Source organism: Bicyclus anynana, chromosome 2 (genome assembly GCF_947172395.1).
Source record: "Bicyclus anynana chromosome 2, ilBicAnyn1.1, whole genome shotgun sequence".
Lineage (NCBI taxonomy): Eukaryota > Metazoa > Arthropoda > Insecta > Lepidoptera > Nymphalidae > Bicyclus > Bicyclus anynana.
This window is the reverse complement of record NC_069084.1, coordinates 15,225,545-15,241,299: the sequence shown is the minus strand read 5'-3', so window position 1 is coordinate 15,241,299 and position 15,755 is coordinate 15,225,545. Positions and strand designations below refer to the sequence as shown.

General features: G+C 36.9%; 1 protein-coding gene across 2 annotated transcripts in view; it reads right to left on the bottom strand.

Moving 5' to 3' along the window:
* LOC112049105 (calbindin-32) overlaps positions 1–15,755 on the bottom strand; it is a 97,165-nt gene that overhangs the window by 44,272 nt on the left and 37,138 nt on the right. For both annotated transcript variants that reach the window (XM_052887628.1, XM_052887632.1), the window contains exon 3: positions 5,287–5,372. In XM_052887628.1, coding sequence (XP_052743588.1) covers positions 5,287–5,372 — 86 coding nt within the window. The remainder of the gene's footprint in view (positions 1–5,286; positions 5,373–15,755) is intronic.

Sequence of the window (15,755 nt, the reverse complement as noted above, 5' to 3'; positions counted from 1 at the left end):
CCTTGTTAAAACTAAATTACTTGGTCGGATCCGTTTGACATCAAATTCATTGCATTATCTGTTTCAAACTGACAGTTCTTCTAGGGATTTTACATTAATTTGACACATTTAGTCAAATTAAAGTATATTCGGCGCACTGTTGAGCACAAGTCTAATCTCAAAATGAAAGGGGTTAGGCTTATAGTCCACCACGCTGGCCAAATGCGGATTGCCAAACTTCACACACGTAGATAATTAAGAAAATTCTCAGGCTTGCAAGTTTCCTCACGATGTTTTCCTTCACCGTTGGACACCTGACGTTTAATATCTTGTAATGCATACGTTGAAAGTGCATGCCCCGGACCGGATTCGAACCTAAGCCCTCTGAATTGAAGGCAGAGGTCTACTGGCCTATCACGTAACTTCAAAAATTAAAAAAAGCTATGGGTATGACATTTGATATAGACAGGTCACGTAATCAAGTTATCGATCGGATCTGTCATTCCCGTGAATTGTTTAGTTTCCGAAGCGTTAGCGTTTGTAGAAAGAGAATCGATTTGCCACATGGCTACAGACCCTGGCCCTCGTAGGCCTTTAAAATAGGTTGATGATGAGTAATAGATATTCTGCCACTCGGGGCGGAGACAAATGCAATAAATCAAGATCATAAACATCAGTTCAGCCGTTTGTAGAAAATACACTACGAGTAAAATAATGAAGTATTATCTACTGAAAAGTTGAAGGTGCACGCCCATTTTTTAAGAAATTAAATATCACGTGTCTCAAACGGCGAAGGAAAACATCGTGAGGAAACATGCATACCGTAGAATTTTCTTAATTTTCTAGGTGTTTGAAGTCATTGGTCCAGCGTGGTGAACTAAGGGAAACTAACACTAACCCCACTCATACTGTCAGAAGACTCGTGCTCAACAGTGAGCCGAATATGGGTTGTTAATGATTCTCTACTTCTATCTATCTACTTTGTTGTATAAAAGACTATTAAATTAATTTAACAAAGTAGATATTAAAAATTAAACGTGTAATTTTTGCATGTAACCATTAAGTTTTTTTTTGTACCTTTTAATAACTTGCATGTCAATTTTAATTGTTCAATTGAAGTTGTTAGATAGATAGATAGATAGATAGATATACATACTTTATTTGCACAACACAAAGACAAATACAAGTGAAAAAAAACAAATTAAGAAGAGATCAGCATGCAAAAGGCGGCCTTATCACTAAGTAGCGATTTTTTTTTTTTTTTTTAATACAAGTTAGCCCTTGACTACAATCTCACCTGATGGTTAGTGATGATGCAGTCTAAGATGGAAGCGGGCTAACTTGTTAGGAGGAGGATGAAAATCCACACTCCTTTCAGGCAACCTTCGGTTTAGGAAAACTTAAGGACATCAGCAGGTGGCGTAAAACAGAAATAACCATAGTATTAGTAATACACATACATACAAATAATTTACATCCTAATACATAAACAATATTACACAAATACCTACAATAATGAATAAAATACATATCAAAATATACTAAAAAAAAGCGTTGTTGTAAAAGCGTAAGAAACAAATGAACTTTATTAATAAAACAAACAAATAATTTTGCATTTGTGTAATACTAGCGAACGCGCACGACTTCCGCGTGAAATTCAAATTTCACAAATCCCGAGGGAACAATGGATTTTTTCGGGATAAAAAGTAGCTTAAGTTAATCCTTAAGCTTATAATGTCAGTCAATACAATATAATAGTTTAGTAGTTGCGGCGTGAAAAAGTAACAAACATCCATACATACAACCATACATCGATGGACTATTCTAGGCACTATTTAATATAAGTTGGATAGAAAATAGATATAAAATGAAATTACTTAAAGTAACTGGACCATAAAATAAAAAAGACAAACCATAGTTAAGCAAGATAAATAGCAACCTTATTATCCTCCGAGCCAGCGCATTCCCTCTAACTAACCGAAGCGAAACGATTTCCATCTAAATTACCTTTTAACTTCAAAGGAGGATTATTGTACTCGTAATTTGAACCCTATGTTATTTTGTGTACGCCTGATAATGTGAATGTAAAAGGAGAAATCCAGTCTTTGTACAAACTTGGGCCCAAATTATACAAATGATACTGAGCTGAAAATTTGCCATAAATTAGGACAATAAAGGTAAAACTCATGACGCCAATTTTCAAAGAAATCTCAATTTGCCTAATCAGTTAAATTACTTGTTGCAGGTGGGCCGTATTTCGTATGTCTTTGACATAAAATTTATTAAATTATCTGTGTAACTGACAGACGACAGATTTATCAATAAGAATTTGACACTAACTTGACACATCTAATCAAATTATGACATTTGACAATGACATCTCAGTCATTGATTGACTTTGACATTGACAGCTCGCGTTTGCAAAGACAACTGACAATCAGTAAAATACGCGTAAAAGAGGATATAGAAATCACTACGAATACGTGAATATAATGAAATCAGCTTATTTTCCTTGTTGGCGAATATTATTTCGGCTAAGATTCTAATGGAGCAATCTATTAAAATATTCAAGATTTTAGTCTATCTTTCAGATAGTAGATCTTTCATTTCTGTATTGTTCTGAAAAGTGGGCCCAATTTCGGACACCTCCTTTCATGATCATAAGCTGCTGCTTAGTTAAAAAGTAATAATAATAATTGACTTCGACGAAATGAGAACCTTCTTTTTTTAAGTTAAAACAAACTCACTCAGGAATTTATAATACAGTAATAGAAGCACCGCGGTTTCATCTGCTTAGTTCTCATTCCGAGGATTAAATACAGCCTATGATACTTTCAAATAACGTGCCTTATATTATATTGGAAAAAGAAGTTTCAGTAAATCCAGAGACCCCTACAATATCACAAACTTTACCTCTTATAATATTATCTATTCTAATATTTTTAATAGGAAAGGATTGTAGTTTGCATTGAATAGGTTCTGGAACTACTAAACTGATTTGAAAAATTCTTTCACTGAGTGATATAGTCTACATTTTATCCTCATATTCCTACGGGAACGAGAACCACGCGGTTGAAACCGCGCGTCTGCTAGTCAGATATAAAACAGATTATTTAGTTTAAAACAACCGGTAAATTAAACTGGGCTATAAAATAGCAGCAAATAAAAAGCCAAGCCATAGTTAAGCAAGATAAATAGTAGTCGTATTATTCTCCGAGCATATTCCGCTAGTAAACCAAGGTTTATACTCGTAGCCAAGTGGCAGGTCAATTCTCTTTCTACAATCGCAAACGCTTCGAAAGCTAGAAAAATGTTTGGGAATAAAGGATCCGATCGATAACTTGATCACGTGACCTGTCGATAGCAAATGGCATTCCCATACATTTTTCTAGTTTTCCAAGCGTTTGCCATCGTAGAAAGAGAATCGACGAACCACTTGGCTACAGTCCCAGGATGCGACCATTTCCATCTAAATTACCTTGTAACTTCAAGGGAGGATTGTAATTTCAACAAAGTGAAAATAAATATTGGTCGCTTATTTTATGATGTTGTAAGACTTTCTCGGTCGGGTAACATACACAAATAATCATGTGTATACTCGTACTAATACAAATATGTATGTACTAGCCTACGCCTCGCGGTTTCACCCACGTAGTTCCAGGCCCCGTAAAAATATCGAGATAAAACTATGACACTCACAATTAATAATTTTAGGAGTAATGGAGTTAATCCAAGCAGTTGGAAAGTTTAAAATTACAAGGCGGTTGTTTTTCCTTGAAAAAGCGTTTTATTATCAACTCAATCTTTTTTATCTCTATCATAACATAAAATAGAAAATTTTGAAAACCCCGAAGGTCATAAAATTATTAATACACTCTCGATCAAATTTATTCTTCCCCACTTTCAACCCCCAGAACTTTTAAACGGCTCAACCGATTTTCATCAAGCATATCTCACACTCGCCCATAAGTCACCTTTCATATAAAGAAACTAGATTGAAATCGCTTTATCTATTCGGGAGCTATGGTGCCACGACACGTCAAACTTATAACACCCCCTTTTTGCGTTAGGGGTTGATTAATTCTGATCTAATTAAAGAAACTCTTGCTATTAGGACACAAAAAGCCTGCCACACCTCCTCGCTGTGGCGATTTCAGGAGTGAAATAGGAATGACATTTGCTATCGACAGGTCACGTGATCAAGATCTGTCATTTCCATACATTTTTCTAGTTTTCGAAGCGTTTACGATCGTAGAAAGAGAATCGACATGCCACTTGGCTACATGGGCAGTTCAGTTGTAGAAATTATAACAAATATATTTTATTGGAATTAAAGACAAAACTGTGCATGTTGCGCTCAGTTATGTAGCTAAATTCGGATCACTTTTTTGTGGTGATTTTGTAGGGACGTAACCTATCTATAGTATAGTTATCATTGCTTTTAACGGTGTCTAATGAATTACGAAGGTCTGACCATTACGGGGTCTAAGGGATCAACAGTTTATGGTGACCCTTTAGTTTTAGCGGGAGTCAAACTCAAAGCCTACAATTTATAAGGGAGGTCATATAAAAGGTCGTTTATTTATGAGATTAACACGATCGTAGTTCTAGTAAGGCTTCGTGTACCAAGCATGGGTCGATTTTAAAGCGGATTACTTTGACAAATACATACTCGTACTTTACATTTAAACACATCATCCTTGGGATGCTTTTATAACATAATCCCGATTAATGTTTATTGTTTACCTACCAATGTAAACTTATATAGTTGAAATATTCCGGAAAATCCTTTTTAGTCAAAGATACCAATTAGAAGCGACCTTCAACTGTTTAATGGATGAAACGTGTTTTATATCACCTGTCGTCGCGCGGTAAGATACATTTTTGATCAAATTTGTCTCTGCCCTAAGCTCCAGCCTCGTCGTTATCAACCCATATACGGCTCACTGCTGAGCTCGAGTCTCCTCTCAGAATGAGAGGGGTTAGGCCAATAGTCCACCACGCTGGCCCAATGCGGATTGGCAGACTTCACACACGCAGAGAATTAAGAAAATTCTTTGGTATGCAGGTTTCCTTATGAGGTTTTCCTTCACCGTTTGAGACACGTGATATTTAATTTCTTAAAATGCACACAACTTAAAAGTTGGAGGTGCATGGGCCGGACAGGATTCGAACACACACCCTCTGGAATTGGAGACAGAGGTTACATAGCCCACTGGGATAGCCCAGTGGATATGACGGCTCAATACTACATTCGTTTAATATAAAAAGTAGGAAGGGTATTAAAAAAATTAACTTATCACTTACGTCAGGGCTAATGTCTGTGAAGTTGGCACTTGACACGAATTCTCTCAGGAAGCCGTCCAGCTCTGTACCCTCAATATAGCCGTTTCCTGTAAATAAAATAAATAAACGTTTAATTCGATACATAATTATAAAAATTACATAGAATATACCAAATCTAGAAGTGTTATGTCGGCCACTGACGATCAAGTAATCTCACATGCCTGCAGCGCTAACGGCTTGACAGCTGATCGTGTGTTGGTCGCGATGTGCATGTCATCATGACGATCTTTTTTTTATTCTTTACAAGTTAGCCCTTGACTACAATCTCACCTGATGGTAAGTGATGATGCAGTCTAAGATGGAAGCGGGCAAACTTGTTAGAAGGAGTATGAAAATCCACACTCCTTTCGGTTTCTATACGACATCGTACCGGAACGCTAAATCGCTTGGCGGTACGTCTTTGCCGGTGGTGTGGTAACTAGGCATGGTTCAAGACTCCCACCAGCCTGAACTGGATCAATTAAGAAAAACTCAATCTGCCAGGACCTCCGTTTTGTAAATCCACCGCGCATACCACTGTGCCACGGAGGCCGTTAAAATTCGGATCGCGACCAACACACGATCAGTTTTATCGCATGTCAAGCCGTTAGCGCTACAGGCATGTAGGCTTATCGGATTATGAGTGGCTAGCATAACGTGGACAAGTCAAGACCGTTGACCATACTTTTTTGAAAAATTTTGTAAGCTTGTCGGTAACAGAGAAAATTGTACAAAAAAATAATACCTACAGCTTTTTGGCATTCAATCTAAGAACCAAAGCTTACAGCAGAAATAAATAATTTTTGCCACTCTGAATAATACCAGCTTATAGGTGTTAGGTATCCATTCAGTCAGTCAGCCTTATTATGCCGACAAAGTGGAAGGAAAACTGTTATTTATTGTAACGATTCACGATTACCTTAATTAAAACTTCGCCTTTTCGTTAAAGTTGCCTCGTTATTTATTACAGGAGGAAAGAGGCAATTTTTTTAATAGCTGCCTAAGAACTTTGTTAGGAAAAAGTTCGGTCCTTTTTTCAGGGCTGACTCAAGAAATAATATTTAACAAACATATCCTATGTGTGTTAACATCATTGAAAAATTATGTTAACAAATCCACTACATTTTTAAAATACTATTCAATGATATCTCATATTTATATTGGATAAACGAGTGAAAAAAACATCTGCTTTAGGGGACGTACTTCACATAAAAAACCATTTTATTAGCTTAATTTATATTGCTAAGGTTTGGGCAGACGGACAGACGGACATGGCAAAACTATAAGGGATGTTATTAAACCCTGAAAAGGATAAAGTGAAAATATTTATAAACGATGTAAATTTTAAGAAACTGCAACGGCGCCAAATCATTTCTTTGTTTCATTCCAATTTTCGGCTTTTGGCAACCCTAAATCTCGGTGACCTCAATTACGCCAAATGGGTCGTATTTGAAGAATATTTATATTGTTTTACAGTCCGATGGACAAAAAGGTTGGCAAAACGATTTTCTTTTAACTTTAATACGTATACCTATTCCCAAAAAAAAAGACTAAATTCCGCTCCACAAGAACGAAGTGGCCGTTAACGTATTTAATGTTAAAGTAACATTTAATACGTTCATCAACATTATCAATAATATATTATTTTAACAATACATGCGAGTTGGCACAAGCTTAGTGTGATATTAGTCTGAGACCCGGCATTAGAAATATAAACCTCATCTGTTGTTTATTAGTGACTAGCAGACGCCGCGCGGTTTTATCCGAGTGATTCCCGAGGTTATACGGGGATGAACTATAGTCTATATCACTCGGAGATAGTGTAGCTTCCTAACTGTGAAATAATTTTTATTTCGGTTAAGTAGTTCCAGAATCTATTCAAAACATATAAACAAACAATGAAATCTTTCCTATTTATAATATTAGTATAAGTAGATAAGAAATAAGTGATACATAATATTCACTAGATCAAAGGCAACCTAACGTAAAAAATAGCTTTCATTTGACATACTAGAGGACTAAATAACTGATGAATAAATAACATTTTAAATAAACTCAACTGTTTATTTCTGACAACCTCACAGTTGCAGTTTTAAAACAGGCAATCTTTACGTTTCCAATTCTGTTTATTCTGCATCTTTTAACTAGTGCATTTTTATTAATTAACCAATGAGAAAAGTTATAAATTCAATAATTCAATCATTAATTAAATATTTGTAAATATTAATACTATCCGCCCGCATTATTAAGCGACCTAATATCAATGTGATTATTTTCTATAATTTTTATATCTTATCTCAAATAAATAACAGATGAGGGTATATATTTCTTATGTCTGATCTCGTACTATAATATTTGCTATTTTAATTAGTGTCTGGGACCGAGCGAAGGACAGTAGGGTGTACCACAACCATCTTCCCAATTTTGGGCTGACAATTTTACTGAAAATGAAAAGCTCAATAATTCATAGTCCAGGTCTTGACCTAAGAACCTGGTTAAAGCGTTAAAGATCGGATCTGAAGTCACCTAGGTACCCGTGCTAAAGACGTGCAGGTTTAACTGTACAATTTTATCTATTTCAATCAAACTCGATAAAAAACACTACAGTTAAAACTGACGGACGCTACACACGTATGACTTAACTGAAAATCGACAGTTGAGTTAAAACTGAGGAGTTAAAACCGCACGTCTTTAGCACGGGTTAAGCTAACTACTGAAAACAACGAGGCAGTGCATTAAATGGCAAAGAAAATCAAATTTTCCATATGTTTCGCAGATACCTGTATTAGGTAATATATCACTTCGTGGAAATTGCGGATGTATTTAAAGATTTTCTTTGTTCCGCTATCTTTTCGTAATGCTTTTTATCAGATTGAATCTTTGGAATATATGTTCCGTTCGTCCCCATTTTCCCCTTCCCCATTTTACTGTAAGTGATCGCGATATATCAGACCAGAGATCCTCCTTTATTGGTATGGGAGATTTACGGGGGTTTTGATACAATTTACACACCGATGAGATTTGGAAAGATAATAAAATATGTGTTTTTGTATACGACACGTCGAGTCTCCTCTCAAAATGAGAGGGGTACGCTAGCCCAATGCGGATTGGCAGACTTCACACACGCAGAGAATTAAGAAAATTCTCAGGTATGCAGGTTTCCTCACGATGTTTTCCTTCACTGTTTGAAACACGTGATATTTAATTTCTTAAAATGCACACAACTGAAAAATTGGAGGTCCATTCCCGGACCGGATTCGAATCCACACCCTCCGGAATCGGAGGCAGAGGTCACATCCACTGGGCTATCACCCCTTCATACCGATTTACCTATCAATACAGATATACTTAATTACTTAAGTCTTGGGTATATAAAATTGAAATGTGAATTGTGTTTTCATTATGTGCTTATAGCCATTTTCAGCGGCTGTAGGTGCTCTTCTTTGCATGAGATACAGGTACCAGCGGCGAAGAGTCCATACAGGATGATTCCCGCCGGGTTACTTTTTAAGAATCCATACATACATATTCATTATTGTAATGTGTATGGATGTATGAGAAATCTGAGTTTATATCAAGCGGTGTGAATTTCCTTTTTTTTGGGACGGCTTGCCTTCGTCAAAATTCCATCCTTCGCCACTGTTAGGTACCTAATCACCAGTGTAAACGTGGCCTTGTTAATGTCGTGGCTAGCGTAGGCGGGGGTAGGTAAATGTTCTTTGTGAGGTTATTGCCCTCGTAACCACGAGTACAAAGGAGATTGAATTTCCTGAAGTAAACTTACGATTGAATTTTGACTAAATTAATTAATTCAACAAATAATATAATTATTTGAGAAATATAACTTAATTTTGGTGTCCACGTGACATAGGTAATATAGAAGCTTTGTTTTTGATGTTTAGATGAATAAAATAAACGCATACGCGTAAGATAAAGTATACAGTAAATGATATTATCCTTACTGTCCTATCTTGCGTCATATACGCAAGATAGGTCAGTAAGAACAATATAACAGTACGAGTATACAGTATAAACAATGTAACAATATAGACAGTAACAACAATATAACACGTTATGAATATTTATTACAGTATTAAAGGGTTCCTCAGCCTTCAAGAATGGTCAACAGAACGACTAGAAAGTGGAAAAGGGCAATGGACCAGGGACTCGATTCAAGAACTGGTGAAATGGGTAGAACGAAGGCATGGAGAGGTGGATAAGCTAATAACACAAGCATTGACCGGACATGGAGTATTTAATACTTATATGCGATAGGCATAGCAAGCAGTGAATGTTGCACATATTGTGGAGGAGTAGACACTCCCAATCATCTTTGAGTGCATGGAGGTCAAAAGGGAAAGGAGTAACACACGCCAAGGCGGTGAACTCTTGACTAAAGCAAACCTAGTGCCATATATGTTGCAGAGGAAGAAAGCCTGGGCTCAGGGGGTGAAAATGCTATTATTATGGGACGACGCATGAGAGACAAATGGAATAGCCAGAATGCAAATAACGAAGCGTGACCAACTCCTTCATGAAGTAAAGTACCATGCTCATACCATGCTCCTACCATGCTCCTACCTTTTCGCGGACTCCAGAAGTGATAACAAAAATAAGTAAACTAATGTCGAACAAAGGTTATGATTCACAACACTTGTCAGACAACTTAATTAACAAATCAAACTGTAACCAAAATAAGAACCTAGAAAGTGTGTAGGGTTAAAGGCACCTTTTACAGATATGTAACACTCCCCTTTTCCACTCAAGTCACTCTCCCCGCCTATCCCAAGTAACCCATAAAGAATTACACAACAAGAGATGTGGACAGCTCGAACGCCACGAGCACACTGAAGCCGTCCGTACCGCAAGTCGTTGCAACGCGGAGATAACATACCATCTCAGATGACTCAGACCATGCTCCTACCATGCTCATACCATGCTCCTACCATGCTGCTACCATGCTCCTACCATGCTACTACCATGCTCCTATCATACGCAGGAAACCACTAAACTGGAATTTCGTAATTTTGGTAGATAGCAAGTATTTGTAACAAAGGTCTAAATTCAGCATATTTTATCTCTTATTTAAATGTTTGATGAATTCATACACTTTAAGATTGGAACTTCGTTATCAAAACTTCCAAACATCAATACCAGCATCCAGAACCGTCGAAACTTCGTAATTGCCTGCTGTACTTTCATATCTAGCTATATCACTTACTCGAACACCATGTTCTGTGGGTAGAGACATGAGCTGACAATTTTTCATCACACTTATATTATAAAGGCGAAAGTTTGTGTGTAAGTATGTTTGTTCCTCCTTTACGCTGCGTTTACTGAAGCGATATTTTGCTTCTTTAATACCTTGATTCTGGACTAAACGTTTATACTTTAATATTATAAAAAGGTACCTAAAGTTTGTGGTATTGTAGGAGGTAATATCTGGATCTATTGTACGGATTTTGAAAATTCTTTTACCAACTAAAAAGCCACGTTATTTGTGAGTGTCATAGGCTATATTTTATGCCAGTATTTTCATGGGAAAAGGAACTACGCGGGTACCGCGGCAACCGCGGGGCTTCTACTAGTACTTAATAAATCCTACTAATATTATTAACGCGAAAGTTTGTATGGATGTTTGTTTCTGATGTTTGGATGTTTGTTAGTCTTTAACGGCGCAACTACTGAACTGATTTAGCTCAAATTTGGAATAAAAATAGATTTTACTCTGGATTAACATATAGGCTACTTTTCATCTCGGAAAAATCCATGGTTCCCGCGGGTTTTGTGAAAAACAGAATTCCACGTGGACGAAGTTGCGGGCGTCCACTAGTAATTGATAAAATACAGACCAATCGATAAATTTTTGAGTTTTGTAGATTTAAATATAAGCAAAGAAGAACATAGATTAAGTAGATATAGATACTAAATAGATATCTGCTGAGGACAGGGGAGAAAACTGCTCAATACGCGACTTCGCAAATGTTTTTCTTCGAAATTCGTGCTCTTGACACGTTCTTGGCCGCCTTACCTTGGCCTGGGGTCGAGATACATATATAATGCCTTCTTTTTGTGTCCCTAAAGTTATTCAGGGATCCTTTATAAAATGAGTACCTAACTTTTACTTGTAAACGTATGGTGTGACAAGAAAAACACACAAACGAACTAACATTCGCATTTTTAATATCATTTTGAATTTTGATGTTACTTTAAAAATTGCCTCGTTGGTCCACCGGTTAGCCTATGTGGCTTCGTATCACGAGGTCCTAGGTTCATCTTTATACGGGATGTGAGTTTTTAGTTCTTCTAAGAAATTCTCAGGCCGGAGTGGGGAAGTTGGTGGTTTTACAACCCCGCGCACTTTGCTATCTTTCCCGGTCTGTGCCGGCTGTGCAGACCTGGACCAATTAAGAAAACCACATAGGCCCAGCCGGAGATCGAACCCAGGATTGCCGTTTTATACCACTGCGCCACGGAGGCCGTCGAACTGATAATAATAATGTAAAGGATAAATTTCTAGTGAAGGCCCTCTCAATGGCTAATAAAGCTCGCAGCTCGGCCTTTACCGTATATCAGAGCGCTTGTTAGTCGGCGATAGCGAAGAAACAGCGTAATCGACTAAATTACGACATACAGTTACGAGTAAGTCTGATGCTCGGGCCAAAGAGCGCTTGTAAAACTAACCAAGACGGTATACTATTTACATTTTTTATAACACATTTGCGCGCAAAGTATCGCTTATTTCACCAATTTCAGTATCGTAATGTATCTCATTACGCACGTGTGCCGTAATGTAAAGTATAAAATGCACATATGTCGTAATCTATGTTAATAAATTCGTGTAATATAAAACCTTTATCATCCGTCTAATAACGAACGGTAGTTTTTAAAATCTTGGAAAAGAGTTTTTATGTGTGTTTATCTAATATATAAAATTCTCGTGTCGCGGTGTTCGAACTTGAACTCCTCCGAAACGGCTCGACCGATTTTGATGAAATTTTTTGTGCATATTCAGTAGGTCTGAGAATCGGCCAACATCTATTTTTCAAACCCCTAAATTCTAGGATAGGGTAGTGGTAGGGTAGGGGTATGGTATAGGGATAGGGTAGGGGTAGGGTAGCGGTAGGGTAGGGGTAGGGTAGGGGTAGGGTAGGGGTAGGGTAGGGGTAGGGTAGGGTAGGGTAGGGGTAGAGTAGAGGTAGGGTAGGGGTAGGGTAGGGGTAGGGGTAGGAGTATGGTAGTGTAAGGTAGGGATAGGGAAGAAGTGCAAATAAATAAATTAATAAGTCAAAGCGAAGCTTGAGCGAGTCCGCTAGTGTTTTATAAAAAAAAACATTAAATTCTTTAATTTTGACAATAAACGTCAACCATTTATCTGTATCAGAACCACAGAAATATTAATTTACTTTATTAGAAATACTGACTGTTCTTGGTGCATTTGTCTAAAAAAACAAACGCTGGTGTGCGCATACGTCTGTGCAAAAATGACAAGCGTATCAAAATGTCATCATAAGGAAAACAGGCAAAGATGCAAATTCATTTTCAGAAAGTGTATTTCCTCGCAAATGTGTTATAAAACGTCGTATGACATACGTGCGCTTTGATAATTACAGCCTCTGCTTCCATACTATAGCTCTCGCCTTTGGCTCGAGCTGTAATATCGCCTTGGCCTTACCGCATTTATATCATAATGTACTATACTAAAACTATTGATTACTGTTTCAATCCGTAATTAAGAATTGGAAACAAGATGAACATCAGCGTTCCATGAATTCATCGTGCAAATGCCAGGACTATCGTCCACTCCAAGTAGCCCCCCTAGCCATGTGGCACGTCGATTCTCTTTCTACGATCGCTAACGCTTCGAAAACTAGAAATATGTATGGGAATGACATTTGCTTTGACAGGTCACGTGATCAAGATCTGTCATTCCATTAGTGTATGCGTCTGGTCACGCTTCAATAAGTCTTTATGTTGTCATCTTAATAGAGTATTAATTTATTTATTATAAATTTAAATGTAATATAATATACTGTACAACCAGTAAAGATCTCATCAACATTTTTAGTCAGTGAAACAGTCTGTTTGTCGCTTGTATCCATGTTTTGGTTGATTTGAAACTCATGACCTCGATTTTGACTCCAGCCGCGTGAAGTTCTTGATATTATGAAAACTTTTTAATTAGAATTCTATCTGTCTGTGTGTAGTGTTTGGGTTCTAGCCTTTTAAGTCTAATGAAAAACATAAAGGGTTCAAGCCTTTCTAATTAACTCCGTGGTCCACTTTCCATTCAATTTTTAACGCAGAATATAAAAAGGAGATGGTCCAAAATTGTATGGAGCCCAGGTCTAGTCATTGTACCCTAGCGGAAATAAATTTTTACTATTTTTGATTATACAAATCTACGAATATACTTTAATTCTTTCGAAATAATATTCATTATCTCCCAAGAAATGCAAATTAATAAGGGATAATAATGGCGGATAGATGACGTTTTCAATGCATTAATCGATTTGACGTTTGCTGTCAATTGTCATATCAAAGTTGCTTTAAGGGCGCCATCTTGGTATAACTCTTTTGGGTTTTAATTTTATTTATTTCTTTTTATTTAGTTGCATTTATTCACTGTAATAAATTTTAATAAGATCCTTTTTTTTAAATTATAATGATACGGTGTACAAGAGTGGATCTAAAATGGACCATCTCCTTTAAACAATCTTTGCATTATCTTTTCTATGTTCATTTGGTATTCATGAAAACGTTAGCGTAGGTACTCTCCCTTCTAAATGAAGTGAAGACATCTCGGCAATGTTCATTACGGTAATGGGCGCCGCTGCGCGGGGTCGCACATGGCAAGGATAATTCATTTCTTTTCTGTTTTTCCGACGGCTATCCTTGAATATTTCAAATTCTATTTCATATTATGTTGGCTAAAACTTTCATGCTCTGACGGCCTTCTTGGTGCAATGGTATGCGCGATGAATTTACAAGATGGATGTCCTGGATTCGATCCTTGGCTGCCGGCTGGGCCGATTCAGTATTTTTTAATTGGTCCAGGTCTGGCTGGTGTGAGGCTTTGGTCGTCGCTAGTTACCCACCCTATAGGCAAAGACGTACCGCCAAACAATTTAGCGTTCCGGTACAATGTCATGTAGAAGCCATAAGGAATGTGGATTATCATCTTCCTCCTGACAAATTAGCCAACTTGTATCTTAGATTGCATCATCACTTACCATCGGGTGAGATTGTAATCAAGGCCTAACTGATAATTAATTTAATAAAAAAATACTCTTTTTTGTAAAAGTTCGAAGTAAATCATCTTCATATTTTGATGAAGCTGGCCCAGCGGGGGTTAGTGGTAATAAAATCGTCAAAATTAATTTATTTCAAGTAGGCAAATTCAGGTATGGTGATAAAGTACTGTTGATTTTTAAAATTAAAGTTACGAGGGTTTCAAAGCGCCTTGGTCCAAGAAGAACCAACCTCACCCAGGGTTTTTTTTTTAATTACATTAATTCCTTTATCCAAAGGTTGTCTGGTAGATATTGCTATAAGCAATAAGACCGCCTTTGCACATACTTGTTTTCTATTTTTTCCTTTGTTTTCTTTGTTATTGTTTTGTGCAATAAAGTATAAATAAATAAATAAATAAAAAAAAACTTCTACCAAAAACCTACACGACCTTTGTTGTTCGATCATTTTATTTAACATTTTTCCATCAATATCAAGTCCAATATCTAAAGTGTTGTTTTAATTAAGTGTTTTGATAAAATCCCTCTAAAATTTTGTATAAAAAACCTTTCTACTCCAATTAGAGCCGCCTCTTGCGCTCTTAGGACCACTCGAGTTCGGCTCACTAACTGAATTTGATTCAAAATTACTCTCGGAGAGTAAAGCAACCCCTCGCTTGTTAGCGGTTTTTAATATCTATACCTACCTTTACATGTTGAGGTCCATTTATTTTACTTTAGTAAACACGCCTATAGTTTCCAAATTTGTCTCATTCATTGAAAAGAATGGCCATCAAAAATTTTCCACGAATGTTAGCACACTCTGGACGAGGTGCTTCTTACTCAAGAGGGTAATTGTACAGATCGTCCGTATATAACATAACGTAATCCAATCCGCACATAACACTAGCGGACGCCCGCGACTTCGTCCGCGTGGAATTCAGTTTTTCCACAAATTCCGCGGGAGCCATGGATTTTTCCGGGATGAAAATGTGTTAATTCAGAGTAAAATCTATTATTACTGAGACGGGCAAGCGTGACGTCAGGAATGTGTATTCAGCAAATGAAAATCTTCGTATAGTTCGAACAAAGTGTATTATCACCAACAAAGATCGCGCTTGACTGGCTACCAGACGACAAAATAATTACAGACTATGACTCGAAACAATTTTAGAATTCAAAATGATTTCTGTATCTTACAACTACTTTTTAATTATATTT